Raw genomic sequence first — 27,124 nt, forward strand, 5'->3', positions numbered from 1 at the left:
GATGCTCTATTTACTTAAATGTATGGCTACCGCAGTTCTTATAATAAGTATCTGAGTCCATGTAATAAACCCTGCATGTGTAACATACTTATGTATAAGCATTTACGATGTATGATCCTGAATGAATATAGCACATTTATTATTATTATGCTTTATTGTAATCTTGTAAATTCCGTCATTTAATTCTGATATATATGCGATTGTTTTTCTTTTCTTTTTGTTGTTTGGTATGTTTATATCTTAAAAAAATTTCAATAAAAATACTGGATTTAAAAAAAAATAACATATATTGAGCACTCAAAACCCAAATGTGAATATATACTAGCAAACAACTGAAAAAATAAATAAAAATGTCTGTTCCCTGTCGCATACCCAATCAAGAGTGCCATTCCTTGCAAAAAAGAAACCAGAGAAATACAACCCAGGTGCGCCAAGGAAACCATCCGTAGTAAATAAATAAAGTAAAATAAAATAAAAAATGGCGGGCTTCATCTAAAGTGCAAATAGTATTTTATAATAACCAATATAAATAGTAATAATACATAAAACTCAAATAAACCACCAACAGTGGAACAGTATAAAAACTGCCTCTAAAAGAGGATATCTTTATGCATATTATTATGCATGTTTGCAAATGCAGAAATAACAATAAATTTAGATGATAAACATTTATAATAGAGTCTTCAATCTGGAGACTAGAACACAGATGTAAGAAACAAAGTGTATGGCCAGTACACTTTGTAAACAAATAATAAAAATCCTGAATATGTGTGGATAAACCAAGGGTAATAATAGCGGTAAAAATCAGTCAACAGATGACCATAAAGAGTGTAAATAGTGCAGTCTCACCCAGATACAGCGACAACTGTAATTAGTAATACACTAGAATAATACTGTATATAAAGTTATCCTCTATTAGACTGTTGGTGGTTTATTTGAGTTCTATGTATTATTATTATTTATATTGGTTATAATAAAATACTATTTGCACATTAGACGAAGCCCGCCATCTTTTATTTTATTTTACTTTATTTACTACGGATGGTTTCCTTGGCACACCTGGTTTTGTATTTATCTGGTTCTCCAGGTAAATTCTCAAGGGACAACTGTCCTGTGACATCATTGCACTGCAAGTATTCACTCAATAACAGGTCGCTATATGTGACCTACAGCAGGTTTGTACAAACATATAGGACCTGGGGCATGTTGGAGATGTTGTACAAGGGCCCAGTCTTTTTTTTTAATTACATTTTCATGTTACTATCTACATCATTATTTACTGGAAGAATATATGATCTGTAAATATGGGTGGCATAGTTGTAGTGGTTTATAGATTTAGCAGCTTTAAAACACAGAAGAACAGGTGAAATGCTTTCTCATTTATCACTACTGTAATTTGTCACTTAACCATGCAAAAACAGCTATCTCCTATAAACAAAACTTATTTACTGTGGTGGCGTATATTCAACTTATTCTAGACAAAAACATGATAAATAACTGATGCAAATATTTACAATGTGAAAATTAGTAACAGTTGGGTTACAGAAGGAAATTTTCAGTGACCTGGCCATCTGTCCGTAGCTCATCAGTGTGCTACATTTGTTTAGCGTAGCACTCCATGCTGTAAGTTTCAGGCTGAATGGGATAATAGCTGAAAATCCCTTCTTAAGTATTCAAATCTTCTTTGTCAGCAGGACTTAAAACTGTCAATGACACACACAAAAGAAAATCCTTTACCATTGTTTTGTTCAGTGGCCAATGAAACAGAAGGGAAAAGAGAGATACAACACACACCCTGTGACACTGGCAAAGGCAACAGCTGCTTCTGTACTATCTGCATGATCGACTAGCTTTTCTTGCATGGGACGAATGCTCCCTGACCAGACATGCAGCAGTATAAGCAAAGGACCAGGGCTCCTTCTTTGTCCTTTTTCAGAGAAGGATCTGGAAGACCCCATAGTGGAGAAGACAGATTCCGATTTGCTAGAGACTCAACCGGCTGCCAGTGGAATTCAGAGAGCAATTATATTTATTACATTGAAGATGAAGATGACGATGTAGAGGAACTGAGATGGGCAGAAAGAGAAGAAAGACGGTTGGATGGATGGAAAAAGCAATTCATTGCAGCTCAACACGACCGTGGCCTCTTTGAGGAAGATCAGGAAATACGCTTGCTTTCCCCCTCTTTTTTTGGAAATACTCCAAATAATTTGCTGCACATCAATGTGGGTGGAACAAGTTATTATATATCCTATTTGGTAGCAGCTAGTTATCCCAAGACTCGGATAGGTCGATTGGCTACATACACTGACCGACAGCGTAAGCTAGACCTATGTGATGATTACAGTCCATTGGAAGATGTATATTTCTTTGATCGTGATCCAGCTATCTTCCACCATATCTATAACTTCTATCGTACTGGAGTGTTGTGGGTAAGGGATGAGCTGTGTCCTCGCAGCTTCCTAGAGGAAATAAACTATTGGGGAGTAAGGGTCAAACACACTCCCCGCTGCTGTCGCATATCATTTGAAGAGAGGCAGGATGAGTTGAATGAACAGCTTAAGATCCAGAGAGAGCTCAGAGCTGAAATGGAAACAGAAGAGAATGAAGAGCTCTTTAGAGGGATGCTTTGTGGACACCTGAGGCGTTGTATCTGGAACTTGATGGAAAAACCCTTCTCCTCAGTTACAGCCAAGGGCATGGCTGTAGCATCTAGCTTCTTTGTTCTTATATCAGTTGTTGCTATGACACTAAACACAGTTGAGGACATGCAGTACAAAAATGCTGCTGGGCTTCCAAGTGGTAAACCTTACTTGGAGCATGTGGAGACCCTGTGCATTGCATTCTTTACTCTGGAGTACCTGCTTCGTATAATCTCAACCCCAGATATACAACGTTTTGTGCGCAGTGTTCTTAATGCTGTAGATCTGATTGCAATATTGCCACTGTATTTGCAAATGCTTCTCGAGAAGTTTTCTGAAGAAGACCAAAATGGTAAAAGGTCCAGTCATGAACATGAGATAGAGGCTGTGGGACGGGTTGGAAAACTTGGTCAAGTACTTAGAATAATGAGACTGATGCGTATATTCCGCATCCTTAAGTTGGCACGTCATTCCACGGGACTAAGAGCCTTTGGTTTCACCCTCCGCCAGTGTTACCAACAAGTGGGATGTCTGCTCCTCTTCATTGCCATGGGGATTTTCTCTTTTTCTGCCATGGTCTACACTGTTGAGCATGATGTGTCAGGCACTAACTTTACCAGCATTCCTCATGCCTGGTGGTGGGCAGCAGTAAGTGTTGGATTTAATATTGCCTCAATTCTATTGTAAAACAATACTCAGCTTTAAAATCTATTCTAATACATATTTTTTAAAAATATATAATGTTGCCTATCGGTGACATCCCTGAGATAATTCCTGACTATTTCCATGACTAATATCCATGAAGCCTGAATAACATTACCAAAGATCTGGGTCCTAGTAAACCTATAGGAAACAGCTCACAAAACTAATCCGCTTATTAGTTTTAAAATGACTCCTCTTATTGGCTCAGCCCTCCAAATGACTCCCCTAAACATAGTGGAGACAGAGATGCTTGTTTAACCAGTTAACACTTTCCTGCAGTGTTTTTACGGAGGGTGGGAGTGGGCCTGATTAACATGAGCCGTTATTTCCTGACACATAGAATTGGCAGCTATGTGAGACACATACCCAGAGCCAGGGAGTCTTTTAATGGTTCCTTGCTGTTTAATCACTTTGCACAATCCAAACTGAAACAATGTGCAGTATACTCATGAAACATTATGTTCCCCTGCAGGAAAGAGCTACTGGATCTCAGAAGGCCCAGAGTGGCTCAGAGTAAAAAAATAAAATAAAATCTTACATGTTTCTTTCAGTTCTAACTGGAGCTGACACACAAATAGGTTTTTTAAAAATGTGTTGTAATCTCCACTCCACCACCATTCCCAACTTGTCTGTGCCAATGTGCTGAGATCTACCATTAAACTAGCTATAATATATGTTGGAAACATGTACATTTATACAATCCACCTTTATAATGGTAACTAGAACATCCTACTGATTCCTTCTATAAGGTCCAAATAGATGATTTATTTTAAAAGCTGCATAATGTTTCCCCTGGTGCCGCTTCCAGGAGCATGATCAAACAGTCCTCATTTCCACATTGGTAACTAGCATGTTCTTAAAAATTGGTGCTCATGGTGTTCAGGTATTTTTTTAGAATTTTATATAAGTGAAAGGTCGGCCCTTTTTAGTGTGAAAACTCCTCAGATATGCTCCAAGAAAGGCTATCTGGACATACTGTTAACCTTGCAATTAAATGTGTTGACTAATGACATGAGAAGATATAACCTATAAAATCTAATGCATTATGCATTTGTAAATGGCCAGAGGTCCCTACTGAAATCTTAACGCATGTTATTGGAATAAATGTGCTTGCTTTGAACAGTACATTTCATATATTACATCGTGATTCACCTTTCCTGTTTCAGTGTTTTGGCATGTACTAGCTAAACTGATCTTGGTCTCACTCTAAACTCTTCTTGTTCATGTAAGCAGGGATTTATGAAAACATAATGCATCCTTCTAAAATAACCCAATTAGCCCTTGAGATTGTCTGTTTTGGTTCTTTCCACTACAGTTTCCTAATTGCAATAACCTGAGCTGAGTTAATTAACTGATACTAAAGGGATAAGTCCCAACAAATTAAAGCAGCCTCCCAAAACTGCAGTTTTCAGGGGATTAAATCACTAATTAGTAACAAGGCTATTTATGATTATAGGATATCTGCTGCAGTCCTAGCCTCATCGTTCGCAAATCCAGTCCTCATAGATGGTGTCGGCCGTTGTAGTCCATGGGGAGAGCATCGCAGGAGTAGGATCTTCAGATGCTCTCCCCATCGCAAATTCTGCCTGGCCTTATGAACATGTAGTTAAAGTGATTGCAACTGCTATCACTTTACTATAAACTATTCGGCAGGACAGGCTTCTATCGTAGATGCTGTACCAGTTAAACAATTTTAATAAATAGACACATTAAATCATTTCTCATCGATGCAATTAAAAAATATGATGGTCATAAATGGACCCCTTAAGCATTAAATGTGCCAAAATACTCCAATAGGTCTATTTTTCAAATACAGCGATATTCCCACTTTATTTTTCAAGGGAACAGTATAAATTAGTGTAAAATCAAGAAAAGTGTAAAATGAAGGAAACATCTGAGAATGCTCCAACTGTCTTAATAAAAAAAAGAAAACTTCACACAAGAAAATTTGCAATTGACAATTTGTAAAACAATTACATACTGTAGCTTGTAAGGTTAAAGAAAACGATACTAGTCCACTGACCTCAAGCTTTGATATTTATTTTTAGCTCTGTTGATCTAGACAAAGGTAAAACAAACCCTCCAATGTTACAGTTGCCATGTAGAGGGGGGGAGAGGGGGGAATGGGTTTATTTCCTGACACCAGAAAAGGACAATGGATAAATTACTTACATCAGTCGCCCACTAATGACTTCTAGCAATTATAGCTACAGATACTATTTCTTGTGGAAAGCCATCCAATCCATTTTGAATTTCTGTTTATAAATTTGCTTTCACCACCCCATGTGGTAGGAAATTTCACAGATTACTACCCTTACAGTAAAGAATCCCTTTATATGCTCATGGTGAAACCATCTTTTTTCACAATTGATGGTCCTCTGCATGGTACAAAACCTTGTATATATTTATACATAATAATTAGGTTACTTTTATGTGTCCTTTTCCCCAATGTCTTTCATATCTCTCTTTATAATATAACCTTCCATTTCCCTTTGTAGTGAGGTTGCCTGCTTCTGAAACCACTCAGGCTCTCTTAGCTTCTTTTTACAGTGAATAGTTCAAAACTATGGTGTAACTGATGACTTACACAATGATCATTTTTATATTTCCGTCATGTGAATTTATTACCCTTTATAGGATTTTACGCAATGGTTAGCTGCTGCTTGCAACTGTGCTGCTACATGCCTTTCCGTCAACCAATATTCCAAGACCTTGTCCAATCTCAATTTTCTTGAAATGTATTGAATACGTTAGTCAGCAAATTTGGACATCTTACTTTTTAAGTCATTTACAAGGTCATTTGTATTTTTTTCTTCATGCTTCATCCTGTTAATTTTCTTCATTCTCTACATATGTACCTACTTTTCCCCTATACCTGGCACTCTCATCTTATGTACCAGACTGTTATGTGGAACAAAATCTAAATATATGGCATCAATTACAGTAGCAGGATCTAGTACAGAACCTCCTCATAAAATTTGTAACACATGAGAAGCCCTTCATGACAAAACACTGATGCTGTGTTAATAAATTATTTTCTACAATATATTTCAGAATAGTATTCCTCAGAAACACTTTTAATAGTTAACTCACAATAGAAGTCAGTCTCTTGTAAACCGTCAACACATGTTGGACTGTCCATGAAAAAATCATATCGTTATAGTAAAATGGGCCACTGGAGTGGATGAGTGGATCATGAAAAAAGTGTAATGTCAATGTAGAAGTTTAACTGTACAAATCCTAGCCTATATGTAATTGTATGCTAGATAAAATCTGGTAGAGTGTATCTAGCCCTTACCTTTCCTTTAGATGCTTCTTGTTTGGCAAGTTGGGGCATTTGTGGTTCTGTCTACATCTGATCCCCTAACAATGTGTCACAAACCTGTTGTCATTGTGTTTGAACTAAGTAGATACATTCTGCTAGAGAGGGTATCTAGCAACTATTGGAAATAGGGTATGGGTTTGTGATCAAAAACAGACCCTTTGGCATATTTAACCCCTTAAAACATACACTTTAGTATACTTTATTTATTCTCTAAAGTTTTTTTTCTTACCCTCAATTATTTAAATTAGGACAGTGTCTTATGGTAAAAGGGGCTCTCAAATTCAAGGTATGTACTGTATAATGAGAGGCAGTTGACTTTGTAGAAAAGTAGCTAATAACTAAGGTTTAGCAATATTTGCCCAATGATGGGCAGCATTTTTGAAGTTCTGTCATTACTTATTGATGGGACCAAACTCTGACTAGGCCAGGAAGGAAATTTATTTTCTCCAATTTAAGCTACTCCAGTATTGCTTTGAATCATCATCCTGTTCAAAAAACCGTAACCTATCACGCAGGTTACAAATCCAGCTGTAACACACCCAAAGCAGGTCTCTCACATCCATACATACCTAGTAGCTTCCACCACTTATTGTATTAGGGCAATAGGACCGCACAGTGACTTAGTGGTTAGCACTTTTGCCTCACAGCGATGGGTTAATGAGTTTGATTCTCATCCATGGCCTTATCTGTGTGGTGTTTGTATGTTCTCCATGTGTTTGTGTGGGATTCCTCTGGGTGCTCCCATTTCCTCCTGCACTCCAAATTAGAGATGGGCGGGTCCGGTTCCCCGAGAACTGAACCCACCCGAACTTTGGGTATCCGAGTACCAAGCTGAGCAGCTCGGTACTCTCCCGCCCGTTCCGAATCCAAATCGAGGCCGAACGTCATCGTGACGTCGTCGGATCTCGGGGCTCGGTTCTCACGATACTTCAACATTATAAATACACGCCTCCACAGCAATCCATTGCCATTTGACAGAGGGAGAGAGCAGGGTGTAGTCACAGGCTGATTAGAGCAGGGACAGATAATCCAATATTCTTCTTGCAATTGCTCTAACAAAAATCGCTAGAGAAGAGAGGAGGATAGAGGTTTATTATTTTTTGTTAATATTTGGCACTCCCCAGTGCTTTTGGGGTGTCCCCCATAATTGTGCATAAATATTTCTGGCTGTCAAAAGTCAAATCTGTCAGCAGTATCAACCAAATAATTTTTAGCACTCCCCAGTGCTTTTGGGGTGTCCCCCATAATTATGCATAAATATTTCTGGCTGTCAAAAGTCATATCTGTCAGCAGTATCTACCAAATCATTTTTAGCACTCCTCGGTGCTTTTGGGGTGTCCCCCATAATTGTGCATAAATATTTCTGGCTGTCAAAAGTCATATCTGTCAGCAGTATCTACCAAATAATTTTTAGCACTCCCCAGTGCTTTGCACTCAGAATGGATTCAAAGCAGTCCACATATGATCAGAATGATCAACCAGGTTCTCTCACCAGTCCTGATGTTAGTGTTCCCAGTACGTCATCTGGCCAAGGTGATGTCAAACAACAGAGTGTTTCGAAATTAGTGCAAAAAACAAAAACAAATTTTTTTTTTACTGTATTGAAGCGAAAAAGAAGTGTAACTGAGCAAAAGTTAAGTGACGATAAAAAAAAAATTGCAAGCATGCCATTCTACACACGCAGTGGCAAAGAGAGAGTGAGGTCTTCACATTTGACTATTAGTGGCAGATCCCAAAAAGTTACCCAGCCTACAATTGGTGCACAACTACTGTTACGCGTCAAAGCCGAGCTGCAAGATAACAGTAAGGCATTAGAGGAGAATGTTTGCTCTGATTCACAAATGACAACAATCCCTGTGGAGAGTCCATCCAACAGTGGGATGTCTAATCGTGAGCATTCTGCTGATGTGTGCCTTAATAGCCCGAGTGTAGCCGGTGATACCCAAATTGAGGATGCCACTTTGGAATTAGAAGAGGATGAGGGGGAGATTTGTGTAGGCGACGAGGGCACTAATGAGGATGTTGATGAGGATGAGGTTGTTTGTGTAAGTCCTGCACCAGTGGCAGCAGTTCTGGCACGTGACAAGAAAAAGGCCATTGTCATGCCTGGGCATAAAACAAAAAAATCCACTTCTTATGTGTGAAATTATTTCTACCCAAATCCAGACAACAATTGTATAGCCATTTGTAGTGTATGTCAAGCCACAGTCAGTCGAGGGAGGGACCTTAACCATCTTGGAACCTCGTCTATGTTACGCCATTTAACGAAAGTTCATGGCAAAGTGTTGGGAAAAGCTGAAAGTTCTTCCCAAAAAAATACAAGCACTCCATCATCAGCTAAGACCCTCAGCTCACCGACATCCCGACGACTACAAAATACACCCACCACACCATCCTCATCAATATCCTCAGTAGCGCTGGGAGTTAGCCCGGCATCCCACTTAAGGCTGGATGACTTCTGCACTATTATTGATTCCTCTGAAGAAAGCGTTAGTCCCACTGCTGCTGCTGTTTCTGTTGCTGGGGGTGAATCATCATCCCAGAGGCAGGTCAAGAAAATGAGCAGTCCTACATTTCAGCAATTAACTGTGAAACAATCATTTGCGAGGGGAAGCAAATATGACAGCAGTCACCCAGTCGCCAAGCGAGTCACAGACGCCATGGCTGCAATGTTAGTGTTAGATCTGCGTCCAATCTCTACAATAAACGCAGCTGGTTTTTCACAGTTAATTGAGGTTTTGTGTCCGCGTTACAGAATTCCATCGCGACACCATTTCTCCCGTAAAGCAATTCCCCAACTATACCAAAAAGTGTGTAAAAATGTAGAGATTGCGCTGAAAAATGCCATTCTGCCCACTGTTCACTTAACCACAGATATGTGGACAAGTGGAAGTGGCCAAAACAAAGACTATATGACTGTGACAGCCCACTGGGTTGGTCATTCACCTTCACCAGCAGGAACAGCAGCAGCATGTACACCACTACGTAACATTTGTCACAGGCAGGCCACTCTTTGTATCACCGGCTTCACTAACAGGCATACGGCTGACAATTTGTTACGCAAACTGAGAGATGTGATTGATGCATGGCTTATACCACTCGGACTCTCCCCAGGGTATGTCATTTCTGATAACGCCAACAATATAGTGCGAGCATTACAGCTGGGTGATTTCCAACACATTCCCTGTTTTGCTCACACCATCAACTTGGTGGTGCAGAGCTTCCTACGAAATAACCGTGAGGTGCAGGAGATGCTTTCGGTGGCCCGTAAAATTTCAGGCCATTTCAGGCATTCAGCCACAGCATGTAGGAGATTACAGCAGCTCCAAGAGCAGTTTAACTTGCCCTGCCACCAACTTAAGCAAGAGGTGGTAACTAGGTGGAATTCCACCCTGTACATGCTTCAGAGGATGGAGGAACAGCGCAAAGCCATCCAAGCGTATTGCACAAGCCATGACATTGTGAAAGGAGGGGGGATGTATTTCACTCTTGCACAGTGGGGAATCCTTTCAGTGCTGTGCAAGGTGCTGAAACCATTTGAAGTTGTGACGTGTGAGGTGAGTGCAGACTCTGCTAGTTTGAGCCAAGTCATTCCTTTAATTAGACTATTGGAAAAGCAGCTTGAGAAAATGAAGGAGGAGCTGAAAGAAAGCAATTCAGCAAAGTATGTTGGCCTTGTCGATCAAGTACTTAATTCGCTTCACAATGATCCTCGAGTTATTAAGATCTTGAACTCGGTTCAGTACGTTTTGGCCACTGTGCTTGATCCAAGGTTTAAAACCTACATTGAGTCTTTACTTGTAAATGAGTGAGATGTGAACTTTTGCAAGGAGCTATTGCTCAGCAAGTTGGCCGCTGAACTGGGCCTTGGCTTGATGACGTGTCCTCCTTCACTTTCTCAAGCTGCTGCTGCTCATAAAAAATTACATTTTCCAAAAAGAAGCAGGGAAGACGCAGGGGGCAGACCAGAACAATTTAACATCTTGGCTGGTTTGAAGGATTTTTCAAAAAAATGTGTCACTTTGCCCATAACTCCATCCAATACGAGTATAAACATGCAAAGGATGGTGGAGGATTACTTTCAAGAGGTAGTTGATATGGAAATGTCAGACAGTCCCTTTCCTTACTGGGAAGAAAAGCAGGCCATTTGGAAACCCATGTACAAACTTGCTTTGCAATACCTAAGCTGCCCACCCTCCAGTGTGTACTCTGAACGAGTGTTCAGCACAGCAGGTAACTTAGTCAGTGATCGCCGTAGAAGGTTACTTCCCAAAAATGTGGAGAAAATGATGTTTATAAAAATTAACTACATCTTCCACGAGGAAGGCCTTCACCATCTAAGACATTCAGACTGACTGTTCTCTAATGGCGGATTCAAGCGGCGATGAATTGATAGTCTGTGATGATGACGTACACACTGATGAGGGTGAGGATGAAGCTCAAGATGATGATGATAACATCTTTTTAAAACTTTCTATGTAAGTGTAGGGTGCAATCTACCCCCAAAGAGGAAAGGGACTTGTGGCATTTCCATATCACGTACCATCTTGAAAGGCTGCTGTTAGGGCAATTTATCCTTAAGGGTAGGGTGTCATAGACAGAGTGACCCCAAACTGGCTTTGTCCATTTCTCATAATATTGTACAGTCTATAACGGCTGAATTTTTTTGTATTTCTTACAAGTGGAGGGGGGCCTAGAGAGACAGAAACCAAACTGGCTTTCTCCATGTCAATTAATATTGTACAGTCTATAGCGGCTGAATTTCTTTGTATTTTATACAAGTGGAGGGGGGCCTAGAGAGACAGAAACCAAACTGGCTTTCTCCATGTCAATTAATATTGTACAGTCTATTAAACGGCTGAATTTTTTTTTTTTTTTTAAACAAGTGGAGGGGGGCCTATAGAGACAGAAAGCAAACTGCCTTTTTCCATTTCTTTACATATTTAACTATAAGTGTAGGGTGTAATATACATCCAAAGATTATGGCTGCATTGCCAATATGCATAGATGGAGAGGAAGACAATCTGTTTTGTGTGTAGAATAAATGAAGGCCTACCAATGAAGAATTAAACTGTTTTTTTGGATGATTTATTACCTCAACAATTAGATTACTTATCTCTAAAACAGTTGGAGCACTAAATTGGGTTATTTTAGGCCCAAAAACATTGATTTTCCAACAAAATAGCAAAACAAAACCAAACAAAACCAAAACACGCAATGGCGGTTTTGCAAAACCAAAACCAAAACCAAAACACGACGGTAATCCAGATCCAAAACCGAATCCAAAACCAAAACACGGGGGTCGGTGACCATCTCTACTCCAAATACACACAAGTAGGTTAATTGGCTGCTATCAAATTAACTTTAGTCTCTCTCTCTGTGTATGTTAGGGAATTTAGACAGTAAGCTTCAATGAAGTAGGGACTGATATGAGCGAGTCTCTGTACAGTGCTGTGGAATTAGTGACGCTATATAAACAGCTGCTCCTGCAGATGAATAGGACACTAAGAATCAGTTACACAGATGTGAATGCTGGCACACTCTATGCTCTTTGCTAGGCAAAGGAGTTAACAGTTCAAACATTAGTATTAAAAAGTTAACATATTCAAGCAATCAAAGGGCTAAAACAGTCCAGCAATCAAATAATAATAATCAATACTTCTCTTCTTAAAAGGCTTATGGTTTCATTAGAATAACAAGGATAAAATGTATAAAAAAAAAAATAATATAAAAATGTACAGGACAATAAAAAAAAACATAAATTACATTAAAAATAAATGCAACCACAGAAAACTTACATAGATCATAAAATTTGTATGTCAGGCAAATGCAGAGTTGAAATGGACTGCTTTAAATTGTATTGATTGCTCAAAACTGACAATTTTCCATAACATCAAGTGGGTTTTTAAACATGTTCCCTGGGAGGTCACTCAGTGAGGCAGTATATATGCTAATATGGGGAGGAAATGCACACCTGAGTGTGAATCATAGTCTGCTCTGAAATAACCTAAAATCCTTATACCTGCCATTTTTTCTCTGACACACCAAAGAGACATAATTATCTGTCTAATAAACAGGTCATAGCGTCCACACATAATTGCATTTCAATTACAATATTATTAGGTCCAATATATCATCAGATACATGATAATATAGTTTCTCTGTGCAGCTGTTATCTACATTTGGCACACCTTAAGTTGTTTCTGGCACAGAGATTACTCAAAACATGAAATATGAAGAAGAGTATATTGAAGATTAATACTTTCTGTATAAATACATAGGCCCTGTGTTAGGCATGCGGCTCACCACGCCTGTAAATGTGGCCCAGCAGGAGTTTTGGTTGTGGCAAGGGGGCAGCGCTGTTAATGGAAAAAAAAAATCCGGCAAAAAAAAAAAGAAAACAAAATACTTACCTTGCGGTTACGTCAGCTGGTACTCCAACTCCCTCCCTTGTCTACTCCTCCGTTGCGGTGCTCGCAGTGAATGTCGGGCGTGATGTCATCACACCCAACATCCATTGCGGAGCGCAGCACAGAGGAGTCACCCACGTGAGAAGAACAATCAGCAGCACAGAATTGGAGAAAAGAAGAGAAGAGGACAGGAGAACAAGCCAATTAAAAGGTAAGTTAAGGGGGATTTTTTTTATTATTTCAAGGGACGCTGACCAGTGAATAAAAGTCACCTGGTCCTGGAGCATCATGGACCTTATCTCCCTGCTACATACTTCTACTTGTAATACTAATGGGGCATTATATATTATTCTCTTTGGCCCATTATAAGTTGTTATCCCTTAACTAACATAGTGGTGCAATTAGCAAAACAGGTCACAATTTGGGGTCACAGTGGTGTATATGTCAGGTACCGCAGGCCTGGTCAGGGCACCCTGATATACAATGCCTGGCTTAAATGCACTTTATTGATATTGCTTCGAAACAGTACAAAAAGTGATTATAGTATAATAACTAGAGAGGATTTTTTTGAACAGGGAGATTGAAAGGTAAGTATAGGGGGATTTGAAAAAAAAGTGATTTATATATATTTATATATATATATATATATATATATATATATATATATATATATATATCACTTTTTTTCTCATATATATATGTTAACTATGTTTTCTATGGTTTTTTTGGATGATCAGATATCGTTATTGTTAGTGTATCTTATGTGTGGCCCAAACCAACTCGTCGTCTTCCAATGTGGCCCAAGGAAGCTAAAAGGTGGGACACCCCTGGTCTAGAGTATTAGGAAGGTAAACTACTACACAGTATATACGTTATATACTGTATGTAACGAACTGAGCAGCAGCTGTATGTGTTGAAGTTTGGACTCATTCATTCCTGTTGATGCCAAGTATTGAGGCAGGGTGGGAGTTCTCACATACAATGCTGCAGAACCAGGGGTTATATACTGCAATAGAGGAGAGTGATGAGGGACCGATGTGGGAAGGGGCTATAGGTGGAGTATGAAAGAAATTACCACAATTAAAATCAGGAAAGAGGATGTGGGAATAAAGGAGATGATCATGGGGTAGTAGAAAGAAACACTGAATAAGTGAATAGATAAGGAAAAATTAAACACAAATATTTTTGTAACGTAGTGGATTCAAGATTGCACATTGTAAGATGATTGCTTTTACAACTTTTATATCCAAGTGATCCTGAGCTTTGTTACAGGGATTTAAACACTGAACCGGTGATGAAGTTAAAACTTATTTTCTTTGATTGCACACAAGGAGACAGGCAAGGCAGAGAGACTGAAAGAATTTTCTGGGGGAGGGCAATACCATGCGTTTGGAAGGGGGCAATGGTTGCTGCATTACTTAGCGGGGGAGAGCAGACTGCTAACAGCTGTGATAATCCAGTGCCATCAGGGAAGCTGGGGAAAAGCACATAAGGAACAGTGTTTCCCAAATCCAGTCGTCAGCGAGCCCTATCAGTGCAATTTTTCCAGGTCACAAGTGAACTAGGGACTAAATTGAGAAACAGTTAGGGGGAATTCAATTGCCCACGTTACTGTCAAAAGTAACGCGGCCTGTGCACTATTATCGATATTACGGTGATAGTGTGCATAATTACCGTTAATATAGTAAGTTCAACGCCAGCTGTTTACTTTCGGCTTCCTGAAATCTGTCTTAAAATTATTGTATTAATGGTAACTTTTAATGGTTACTCTGCAGCAGTATTCTTAGGGGAATTGAATTCCCTCCTTGTAATCCAGATTGAGATAAATTCAGGGCCATCTTTTCCATTGGGCACGATGGGCAGCTGCCCGGGTGACCCATGGGCAAGGGGGCCCCATAGGCACGGCTCTTAATGAGAATAAATAATCCTGCAAAAGAAAAAAACCTGCAAAAAAAAACTACAATGGTCACTGAGCAAGTACATCTATCTATCTCTATCTCTATATATCTATATCTATATCTGTATACATCTATATATCTATATCTATATCTAGGGGCCCCGGTGCACTGCTTTGCCCGGGGGCCCATAATGTTGTTAAGATGGCCCTAGATAAATTGATACCACCAACTTGAAGATCAGGCTGATGCAGGAAGTCATCTGTCCTACAATGGTGAGTGGCATAAAAACAATAATAATTAGGAGAAGGTATTGAAAGTACAGTGGCATGGTGGTTAGTAGAGATGAGCGCACTCGGATTTATGAAATCCGAGCCCACCCGAACGTTGCCGATCCGAGTCGGATCCGAGACAGATCCGGGTATTGGCGTGAAATTCAAATCTGAAACTGAGGCTCTGACTCATAATCCCGTTGTCGGATCTCGCGATACTCGGATCCTATAAATTCCCCGCTAGTCGCTGCCATCTTCACTCGGGCATTGATCAGGGTAGAGGGAGGGTGTGTTAGGTGGTCCTCTGTCCTGCTATATCTCATGCTGTTCAGTTCAGTGCTGTGCTGTGCTGTGCTGTGCACAGTCCAGTGGTGCTGTGTCCTGTGCTGTGCACAGTCCAGTGGTGCTGTGTCCTGTGCTCTGTCCTTCTGAGGTCAGTGGTGCTGCTGGGTCCTGTGCTGTTTCCTGTTCAGTCCAGTGGTGCTGTGTCCTGTGCTCTGTGCTTCTAAGGGCATAGTTATTTCCCCAATATTCCCCTGTGTTTAAAAAAATAAAAAAAAGTTATTTAAAAAAATACCAAAAACTAATTTAATTTTTTTTTAATTACCACAAAATTTGCACAACCAATCCTGCAGTATAAGCCCATTGGTACTGCAATATTACCACGTTCACACATTCAGCAGTAAAAGTCCAGTGGTACTGCAATATTACAAAGTTCACATATTCTGCAGTATCAGTCCAGTGGTGCTGTGTCCTGTGCTCTGTCCTGCTGAGTTCCGTAGTGCTGCTGGGTCCTGTGCTGTGTCCTGTTCAGTCCAGTGGTGCTGTGTCCTGTGCTCTGTGCTTCTAAGGGCATAGTTATTTCCCCATTATTCCCAAGTTTTTAAAAAATAAAAATTTTTTTTTAAAAAAAATACAAATAAAAAATTTAAAAAAAATATATAATTATAACCAAATTTACAAAACCAATCCAGCAGTAAAAGCCCATTGGTACTGCAATATTACCAAGTTCACACATTCAGCAGTAAAAGTCCAGTGGTACTGCAATATTACAAAGTTCACACATTCTGCAGTATCAGTCCAGTGGTGCTGTGTCCTGTGCTCTGTCCTGCTGAGTTCCGTAGTGCTGCTGGGTCCTGTGCTGTGTCCTGTTCAGTCCAGTGGTGCTGTGTCCTGTGCTCTGTGCTTCTAAGGGCATAGTTATTTCCCCATTATTCCCAAGTTTTTAAAAAATAAAAATAAAGTTGTAAAAAATATTAAAATTAAAAATTAAAAAAAAAAAGTAATTATAACCAAATTTGCAAAACCAATCCAGCAGTATAAGTCCATTGGTACTGCAATATTACCAAGTTCACACATTCTGCAGTATCTTGTGCTACATATAATGGAGAGCAAAAATTTGGAGGATAAAGTAGGGAAAGATCAAGACCCACTTCCTCCTAATGCTGAAGCGGCTGCCACTAGTCATGACATAGATGATGAAATGCCATCAACGTCGTCTTCCAAGCCCGATGCCCAATCTCGTAGTATCGGGCATGTAAAATCCAAAAAGCCCAAGTTAAGAAAAAGTAGCAAAAAGAGACACTTAAAATCATCTGAGGAGAAACGTAAAGTTGCCAATATGCCATTTACGACACGAAGTGGCAAGGAAAGGCTTAGGCCCTGGCCCGTGTTCATGACTAGTGGTTCAGCTTCACCCACGGATCTTATCCCTCCTCCTCCCCCCCCCCTCCAAAAAATTTAAGAGAGTTATGCTGTCAGCAACAAAACAGCAAACAACTCTGCCTTCTAAAGAGAAATTATCACAAATCCTCAAGGCGAGTCCAAGGGTGTTGGTGGTTGCGAAGCCTGACCTTCCCATCACTGTACGGGAAGAGGTGGCTCCTTCCACCATTTGCAGCACGCCCTCTGCATATGCTGGAAGGATCACCCGCAGTCCAATTACAGATTTGGCTAATGAAGGTGTCAATGTTGTACACCGGGATGAGGATATTGATGTAGCTGGTGCTGAGGAGGATGTTGATGATTATGATGCAGACAAATACCAAATTGTCTTTCTCAATTTCTATTTATATTCTAGATTATATAACGGCTGAATAGTTTTCTATTTTACTCCTAGTGGAGAGGGGATCTGATGCAGACAATTCATTGTTAATTATTTATTAGTAATAATAGTTTATTACTAATTATAGAAATCCAAATAATCACTATTTGTGCAGTACCAAAAAAGAGGAACTGCCATTTCTATTACTAACTTTTTTCTTTCTATATTAAAAAAAAAAAATAACTGCCATTTATATTACTAGGTTAATTCTTTGTGCAGTCACAAAAAAGAGGAAGTGCGCCCTTAACAGTTAACAGCTATGTTGGTTTTAGACGTCCATCCGGTGTCCGCCATCTGTTTTGTTTAATTGAGCCCAGTTGAATTTTTTTTAAATTATATTGTGGCCCCGGTACCAAATTGGGTACCGGGGCCACTCCACTACGCAGTCAAGATACTTGTTTGGTGGAATTCAGATCAATTGTTTTTTTTTTAGATTGTGGGGACCAACTATGTTTAGATTAGTACGCCAAAGTTCCCTGAGTGCAAATGTGGTTGAAGACCGTAACAGTTAACATGTATGTTGGTTTTTTGGAAGTCCATCCGGTGTCCGCCATCTGTTTTGTGGAAATGAGACCAGTTGAAGGTTTTTTAAATTATATTGTGGTGACCACTCCACTACGCAGTCCAGGTACATTTATTGGTGCGAATCATACAAGTTGATGGTTTTCTTATTATATATATTGTGGTGACCCACTCCTCTACGCAGTCCAGATACATTTATTGCTGCGAATCATACAAGTTCAGGGTTTTTAATATATATTATTGTGGTGACCCACTCCTCTACGCAGTCCAGGTACATTTATTGGTGCGAATCATACAAGTTGATGGTTTTCTTATTATATATATTGTGGTGACCCACTCCTCTACGCAGTCCAGATACATTTATTGCTGCGAATCATACAAGTTCAGGGTTTTTAATATATATTGTGGTGACCCACTCCTCTACGCAGTCCAGGTACATTTATTGGTGCGAATCATACCAGTTGATGGTTTTCTTATTATATTTATTGTGGTGACTCACTCCTCTACGCAGTCCAGATACATTTATTGTTGCGAATCATACAAGTTCAGGGTTTTTAATATATATTGTGGTGACCCACTCCTCTACGCAGTCCAGGTACATTTATTGGTGCGAATCATACAAGTTCAGGGTTTTTAATATATATTGTGGTGAACCACTCCTCTATGCAGTCCAGGTACATTTATTGGTACGAATCATACAAGTTGATGGTTTTCTTATTATATATATTGTGGTGACCCACTCCTCTACGCAGTCCAGATACATTTATTGCTGCGAATCATACAAGTTCAGGGTTTTTAATATATATTGTGGTGACCCACTCCTCTACGCAGTCCAGGTACATTTATTGGTGCGAATCATACCAGTTGAGGGTTTTCTTATTATATTTATTGTGGTGACTCACTCCTCTACGCAGTCCAGATACATTTATTGCTGCGAATCATACAAGTTCAGGGTTTTTAATATATATTATTGTGGTGACCCACTCCTCTACGCAGTCCAGGTACATTTATTGGTGCGAATCATACAAGTTCAGGGTTTTTAATGTATATTGTGGTGAACCACTCCTCTACGCAGTCCAGGTACTTTATTCGGTGCGATTCATACCAGTTGATGGTTTTCTTATTATATTGTGGGGACCACTCCACTACGCAGTCCAGAAAGATACATCGTTGCAACGTTTTGGACTAATAACTATATTTTGAGGTGTTCAGAATACACTGTAAATTAGTGGAAATGCTTGTTATTGAATGTTATTGAGGTTAATAATAGCGTAGGAGTGAAAATAAGCCCAAAAACTTGATTTTTTAAACTTTTTATGTTTTTTTCAAAAAAAAATCCGAATCCAAAACCTTAAATCCGAACCGAGACCTTTCGTCAAGTGTTTTGCGAGACAAATCCGAACCCCAAAAATAATGAAAATCCAGATCCAAAACACAAAACACGAGACCTCAAAAGTCGCCGGTGCACATCCCTAGTGGTTAGCATTGCTGTCTTACAGTACTAAGGTCATGTGTTATATTCCCGACCATGGCCTTATCTTTGTGGAGTTTGTATGTTCTCCCCACGTTTGCATGGGATTCCTCGTATACTCTAAAAACACACTGGTAGATTAACTGGCTGCTAACTAAAATGACCCCCAGTATGTGTGTGGTTATTTAGACTGTAAGTTCAAGGCAAATACTGATGAGAATGACATATATTCTTTGTACATCACTTCATAATATAGTGGCACCATATAAATAAACAATAATAATACAGCTCAAACCCCTCCCACAATTGCATATTAATTTGCCTTTTTCATTATGCAGAATGATTTCACCTGCACTACTTTTTATGTTAGAAGATGTTTTGCCCATTTGACTAGATTTGTTAGAAGATTAACTGAGCTATAAGATTTGTCCTGTCAACATACATTTTTCCAAATTCAAAATAAAGCCTGAGACCTACACTTCCTTTCTAGTGTGGTATCCTATTTCACTCTCAATAAATGATACTTTTTCTACAATAATTATAAGAAAATGGAAGCATGGCACACCAGCAATTATGTTAAATATTGATGAGGCTACTGCTTGGTCCTGGAAATTTAAAATAATGAAATTTCAGTGGCCTAGTATGCATTGACAACAGTATTGTTCCTACTTCTTAATTTGGAGTAATAGTCTTGCTGTTCAGTGTAGTAAAAGCTGTGTACAGTCATGGGCAAAAGTTTTGAGAATGACACAAATATTATTTTTCACAAAGTCTGCTGCCTCAGTTTTTATGATGCCAATTTGCATATAGTCCAGAATGTCATGAAGAGTGATCAGGTGAATTGCAATTCGTTTCAAAGTCCCTCTTTGCCATGACAATGAACTTTATCCCCAAAACAACATTTTCACTGCATATCAGCCCGGCCCCAAAAGAACCAGCTGACATCAGATCAGTGATTCTCTTGTTAACACAGGAGAGAGTGTTGACGAGGACAAAGCTGGAGATCACTCTGTCATGTTGATTGAGTTAGAATAACAGACTGGAAGCTTTAAAAGGAGGGTGGTGCTTGATATCAATGTTCTTCCTGTGTTAACCATGGTTATCTGCAAGGAAACATGGGCAGTGATGTACTTTTGTATGTGTAGTACTGTGGAGTTGTCAGGCAAGAACTTGTAGTAATAATTCACTAGGCTCAAGGAAGATCTCAGTTATGACACAGACTGGGACCTGGGTGCTTGCAGTACTGCCTCAATTTTATCAGTCGACTTGTGCAGGCCCTCTCTGTCGATTACATGCCCACAATAGGATATTCCTTCTTGGAAAAATTCACATTTGTCTTTATTAGTTCCATATTCCTATAGTCGGGCTAATACTCTTTTCAAATAATTTAGATGGTCCTCATCATCTTTGCTTGTCACTATTATGACATCCAGGTAGCATTGTGTAGCTGGTATTCCTTTTAGGACTTGGTCCATTGCTCTTTGCCATAGCACTGGGGCAGAAGCTGTTCCAAATACAAGGCGGTTTTATTGGCGTAAGCCTTTGGGTATATTGATAGTCAGGTATTTCTTGAATGCTTTCTCTGTTTCCATCTGTAAGTAAGCTTGAGCTAAGTCAATATTGGAGACACAGACTCCCCCTGACAGAGCAGCAAAAATGTCCTCTATTGTAACACTGGACTTAATCCTGCTTTTACCTTCTTTACCACGGGAACTATAGGCATAGCCCAGTCACTCCATTCTACAGGTGAGAGTATACCAGAGTCTTCCAGTTTCTATAATTCCTCCTCCACTCCTGGTTGGATAGCATATGGTAAAGTACAGGCTTTCTGAAATTTTGGAACAGCATTTGAATCCAACTCTATACTGGCCTTAATGCCCTTTAATGTGCCTATCTCTTTTTCAAATATGGGTTGGGTGGCAGCTAGCAATTTTAAAAGCCCTTTAGTAGCAGCATCTTATTGGACACATTAGATGTGGTAGGCTTAAACCTGTGAATGGACTGCCAATCAAGTTGAATTTTCCTTATCCTTTCGAGGCTCACTAGTGCGGGCCCACCCTGTGGAAGTACGTATAAATACAGTTTATCTGTAGTTCCTCTGTATTTCACCACCACTTTTATTTTTCCCAGCAGGGACACCCTTTCGCCAGTTAATGTGTGGGTCATTACTGATGTTTTCTTTAATGAAATCTTTGCAAACAGGTGTTTGTAATCACTTGCATTTGTCTCTGACAGAGCAGAGCCTGCATCTAACGTCATCTTGCAATTTAATTCCCGACACTTCCATAGTGACCAAGGTGCTCTTTTGACTTTATGGTGTGCACCTTTAGACAGCTTAGACCATTACTATCAGTAGAGTTTGGCTCATTGACAGCTACCAGAATCACCTGGGGTTTTGTGTATTTTCTCCAAGGGTCTTTTGACACTTGTGGATGGTCGGGTGTTTTCCGCGACTGGCACACCCTTTCCATATGGCCTCTTTTGCATCATATTCTACACACGTTGGGCCTGAGTCATTAAGGAAAGTAAGGCAAAAAAAGTAGTAAATGTTCTCCGGGACAAACCATGTTACAATGCAAGGGGTGCAAAATAGTTTATTATTTTGCACATAAATACTCGCTGTATTTTCATCTAGCACACAAATACTTGACAGCTTTATTTTTACACTGAAATTTAAAGCTGATCTAGGACATGCCCTATTTCAACTATAAATCTGTCCTCACATTTTCAGTTTATCTCTCCCTCCAATGGAACATGGTTTTGCCCAGGCACAAAGTTACTCCTTTTACTCTCCTTAATGACTCAGGTCCCTTGTCTTTAAACCAGCACTGACTGACATCATGTGAGGATACAGCGGAAACCGGACTGTCTCTCATTCCAGTGGATTGGAAGTGTAGTACATTCTAGCCCCTTTCTTTGCAATTTTGATGCATTCCTGGCTGCAGTCTCCATTGAAATAGCTATGACAATGTCCACTCTAAGGTCAGTTCAGGCTCAGCCAGCAATTTCTTTTTTGTATTTTCACTTGTCATAGCACATACTAAGTGGTCTCTTAGGGCATCTGCTAACCCTGCTCCAATTTGACAGTGTACAGATAACTTTCTCAGTTCGGCAATATATTCTGTCACACTGTCACTTTTAGCTTGGTTTCTTCTGTAAAACCGAAAACTCTCAGCAATCACTAATGGTTTGATTTAAATGCTTTTGTAAAATGTCCACTATGTCTTTACATGATTTGTTGGCTGGGTTTTCAGGTGCTTATAAACTTCTCAGTAAATTGTATGTTTTAGTATCCATAACACTTACTAAAACCTTATTGTCTCCCTGTACTTCATTAGCATCTCAGTATAGTTCCACTATTAAATATATGTGTCCCAATTCATCAAAAGCAGCTATTGTGCCAATGTATCCTGACATTTTACCTTTATATCCGTTTTCTCCTTTTCTTAGAGAAAGAATGATATAACTCACATGCCCCTTTATTCAGTCTGCATGTGCTGCACCTATGCACACCACATTCACGCTCCGTGGTGAACAGTTTAATCCTCGTCGCCAGTGTTATGTCTGTGACTTATGATTCAAAAAAGTGAGCAAGACAAAGTGGTTATTGCACGTGTCTTTACTATAGTACTGTAGTAAACACATTACCCAGAAGATAGATTCATACATCAACTATATAAAGCACAAATAAAGATCCAGTGTAACCTTCCACCGAACACAAACACTGTAACTACATACACCACAATAATAAGTAGAGATGCTCCGTCTCGGTTCCTGGAGAACCGAACACACCCGAACTTAGGGGATCCGAGTACCGAGCCGAGTCGACTCGGTACTTTCGTGCCTTTTCGGAATCAAAAACGAGGCAAAACGTCATCGTTACGACGTCGGATCTCGGGAGTTTTGAAATCTACAAATACCGCCCTCCACGGCGATCTAGCGCCACTTGAAAGAGAGACACGGAAGGGATAGTACACTGTGTAGAGTAGTTGGTTCAGTCAAATAGATAAAATTGAAAGCGGAGGGGGTAGCAAGAAAGTCTACAGTGACATTCAGGAGAGCTCCATTGCTAATTTTCATTGCAGAAAAATACAAATACTAGTGCTGTCAGGGTTGGTGTAATTCTGCAGTCAAATTCTACTGTGTTATATAGGTAACACACAAAAAGAAGAGCTCCACTGCTAATTCTCATTGCAGAAAAATACAAATACTAGTGGTGTCAGGGTTGGTGTAATTCTGCAGTCAAATTGTACTGTGTTATATAGGTAACACACAAAAAGGAGAACTCCATTGCTAATTCTCATTGCAGAAAAATACAAATACTAGGCCTTGCAGGCTTTTCTTCTGAATTTGCAGTCAAAGTGTACGGTGTTATATACACCCTAAGAGAAGAGTTCCATTGCTCCATTGCTAATAGTCATTGCTGAAATACAAACACTAGGCCTTGCAGGCTTTTCTTCTGAATTTGCAGTCAAAGTGTACGGTGTTATATACACCCAAAGAGAAGACCTCCATTGCTCCATTGCTAACGGTCATAGCTGAAATACAAACACTAGGCCTTGCAGGCTTTTCTTCTGAATTTGCAGTCAAAGTGTACGGTGTTATATGCACCCAAAGAGAAGACCTCCATTGCTCCATTGCTAACGGTCATTGCTGAAATACAAACACTAGGCCTTGCAGGCTTTTCTTCTGAATTTGCAGTCAAAGTGTATGGTGTTATATACACCTAAAGAGAAGAGCTCCATTGCTAATTGTCATTGCTGAAATACAAATACTAGGCGTTGCAGGCTTTTCTTCTGAATTTACAGTCAAAGTGTACAGTGTTATCAAAATGAATTCACAGCAGTACACAAAAGACCAGGAGCACCAAGCAGCTGCTGCCACCAGTCATGATGATAGTAATCCCTGAACGTCATCTGGTAAAGCCTTTGTAAAAGTACATAGTCTTTTTAAGTCAGGCAAATAAAAATGTAAAAAAAAACACCTTTTACCTTGGTCAAGAAAAAAGAGCTGTAATCCAGGCAAAGTTATCTGCAGAAAAAACTAAAATGGCCAACATGCCATTCCACACATACAGTGGCAAAGAAAGAATGAGGCCTTCAGCTTTCTCTATGAGTGTGAGATCTGAAACTGTTACTGAGGCATCTTCTTGTAAGGTCAGTCGTGACCAAGCAAGACCTTGTCATTCTGACTCCAAAAGTGGTGCCCAAATACTTTTATGTGTAAAAGCCGAGCTGGAAGAAAACAGTAAGGCATTAGAGGAAAATGTATGTTCAGATTCAGAAATGACACCTATCCCTGAGGAGAGTCCATCCATGAGTGCTATGTGCAATCGTGACCATTCTGATAGTGTACCCATAAAGAAGGTCCCTTTCAGCATTTCTGCAGATGTGTTCCTTGAACAGCCCGAGTGTAGCCGGTGATACACCAATTGAGGATGCCACATTGGAATTGCAACAGGATGAGGGGGATATTTGTGTAGCTGACGAGGGCGCCAATGAGGATGTTGATGAGGATGATGTTGTTTGTGTAAGTCCTGCACCGGTGGAAGCAATTCTGGCACGTGATAAGAAAAAGGCCATTGTCATGCCTGGACATAAGACCAAAAAATCCACTTTTTATATTTGGAATTATTTTTACCCAAATCCTAACAGTTGTCTATCCATTTGTAGTGGAAAGCCACAGTCATTCGAGGGAGGAACCTTAACCATTTGAAGCGAGCTCATGGTAAGGTGTTGGGAAAATCAGAAAGTTATAGTAAAAAAAACAACAAGCAGTCCATCATCAGCTATGACCCTTCTCTCACCTACATCCCGATGCCTGCAATCTACACCCACAACACCGTCCTCATCAATATCCTCAGTAGCGATCGGAGTTGCATCCTAATTGCTAAGGCTCGGTGACTCCTGCACTATACTTTATTCTTCTGAAGAATTCTTGAGAGTTAGTCCCACTGCTGCTGCTGTTGCAGCTGCTGGGGGTAAATCTTCATCCCAGAAGCAGACCAAGAAGAAGACTACTAGTAGTTTACAACAATTGACTGTTAAACAATCCTTTGCAAGAGGAAGCAAGTATGGAATCTGTCACCCAGTCGCAAAGCGGATCACACACGCCATGGCGACTATGCTAGTATTAGATCTGCGCCAATATGCACTATTAATGCAGCTGGTTTTAGACAGTTACTTGAGGTCTTGTGTCCCCGTTATCAAATTCCATCACTACACCATTTTAGTAGAAAAGCTATTCTCACCTCTACCAGAAGGTTTGTAAAAATGCTATTATTGGGCTGCAAAATGCCATTCTACCCACTGTACACTTTATCAGAGATATGTGGACAAGCGGAACTGGGCAAACTAAAGATTATATGACTGTGACAGCTCACTGGGTTGGTGATTCGCCTTCACCAGCAGGATCAGCAGTAGCATGTACCCAAGTATGTCACATTTGTCAGAGGGGGGCTACTCTGTGTATCACCGGCATCACTAAGAGAATGTCATTGCAACATGGCTTATCCCGTTTGGACTCTCCTCAGGATATGTAATTTCTGATAACGCCACCAATATTGTGAGAGCATTAGAGCTGGGTGAATTCCTTCATATTCCCTGTTTTGCTCATACAATAAACTTGGTGGTGCAGAGCTTTTTAAAAATGACAGGGACCTGCAGGGGATGCTGTCTGTGGCCCATAATATATCTGGACATTTCCGGCATTCAGCAACAGCGTGTAGGAGATTGCTGCAGCTGCAAGAGTAATTTAATTTGCCGTGCCACCAACTGAATCAAGAGGTGGTGACAAGGTGGACTTCCACCCTGTATATGCTTCTGCGGATGGAGGAAGAGTGAAAAGCCATCCACGCTTACTTCACAAGCCATGACATTGGGAAAGGAGGGGGATGTATTTTTCTCAAGCACAGTGGAGAATACTTTCTATGTAATGCAAAGTGCTGAAACCATTCTAAGTAGTCACCTGTGAAGTGAGTTCAGACACTGCTAGCTTGAGTCAAGTGGTTCCCTTATTTAGACTTTTGGAAAAGCAGCTTGAGAAACTGAAGGAGGAGATTAAACAAAGCAATTATGCTAAGTATGTCGGACTTGTAGAACAAAGACTTTTTTGGCTTCACCAGGATCCAAGAGTTATCAAGATCTTGAAATTGAATCACTACAATTTGGCGACTGTGCTTGATCCTCGGTTTAAGAGCTATGTCTTCTCTTTATTTCCAAGTGACCCAGATCTGAAGATAATCAAGGAGCTTCTGGTGAGCAAGATGACATTTCAAGTGTTACGTGACATGACCGCGTCTCCTCCTTCAGTTTCTCACTCAACTGCTAGGAAAAAACTTGGCTTTCCCAAGACCCCCAGGGATGATGCAGATGATTCTGCACCAAATTTTGACATCTGGTCTGGTCTAAAATAATTGACCAAAAAACATGCACCTCTGCCATAACTCCAACTGATCCTACTATCAGCATCCAAAGGATAGTGGAGTATTATTTTTACGACAGCATAGAAATAAACACATCAGACAGTCCCTTTACATACTGGGAGGAAAAAAAAGGAATTTGGAGACCCATGTACCAACTTGCTTTGCACTGCCTAAGCTGCCCACCCTCCAGTGTGTACTCGGAAAGAATTTTCAGCACAGCCGGGAACCTTGTCACCGATCGGCGTAGGAGGCTACTTCCTCAAAATGTGGAAAAGATGATGTTCATAAAAATGAACTCCAAGTTCCACGAGGAAGGCCTTTCCCGCCAATTAAATCAAAATACTGAGACTTCTGTAAC

The 27,124-nt window shown here is 40.0% G+C and overlaps 1 protein-coding gene across 1 annotated transcript in view; it reads left to right on the forward strand.

Moving 5' to 3' along the window:
* The first annotated feature begins 1,763 nt into the window (after positions 1–1,763).
* The window catches only part of KCNV2 (potassium voltage-gated channel modifier subfamily V member 2), a 31,752-nt gene continuing 6,391 nt past the window's right edge, over positions 1,764–27,124 (forward strand). The window contains exon 1 of the mRNA XM_075208961.1: positions 1,764–3,290. Within this exon, the coding sequence (XP_075065062.1) occupies positions 1,887–3,290 (1,404 nt within the window). The 5' untranslated portion in view covers positions 1,764–1,886. The remainder of the gene's footprint in view (positions 3,291–27,124) is intronic.

The sequence above is a fragment of the Mixophyes fleayi genome, chromosome 1, assembly GCF_038048845.1.
Source record: "Mixophyes fleayi isolate aMixFle1 chromosome 1, aMixFle1.hap1, whole genome shotgun sequence".
NCBI lineage: Eukaryota > Metazoa > Chordata > Amphibia > Anura > Limnodynastidae > Mixophyes > Mixophyes fleayi.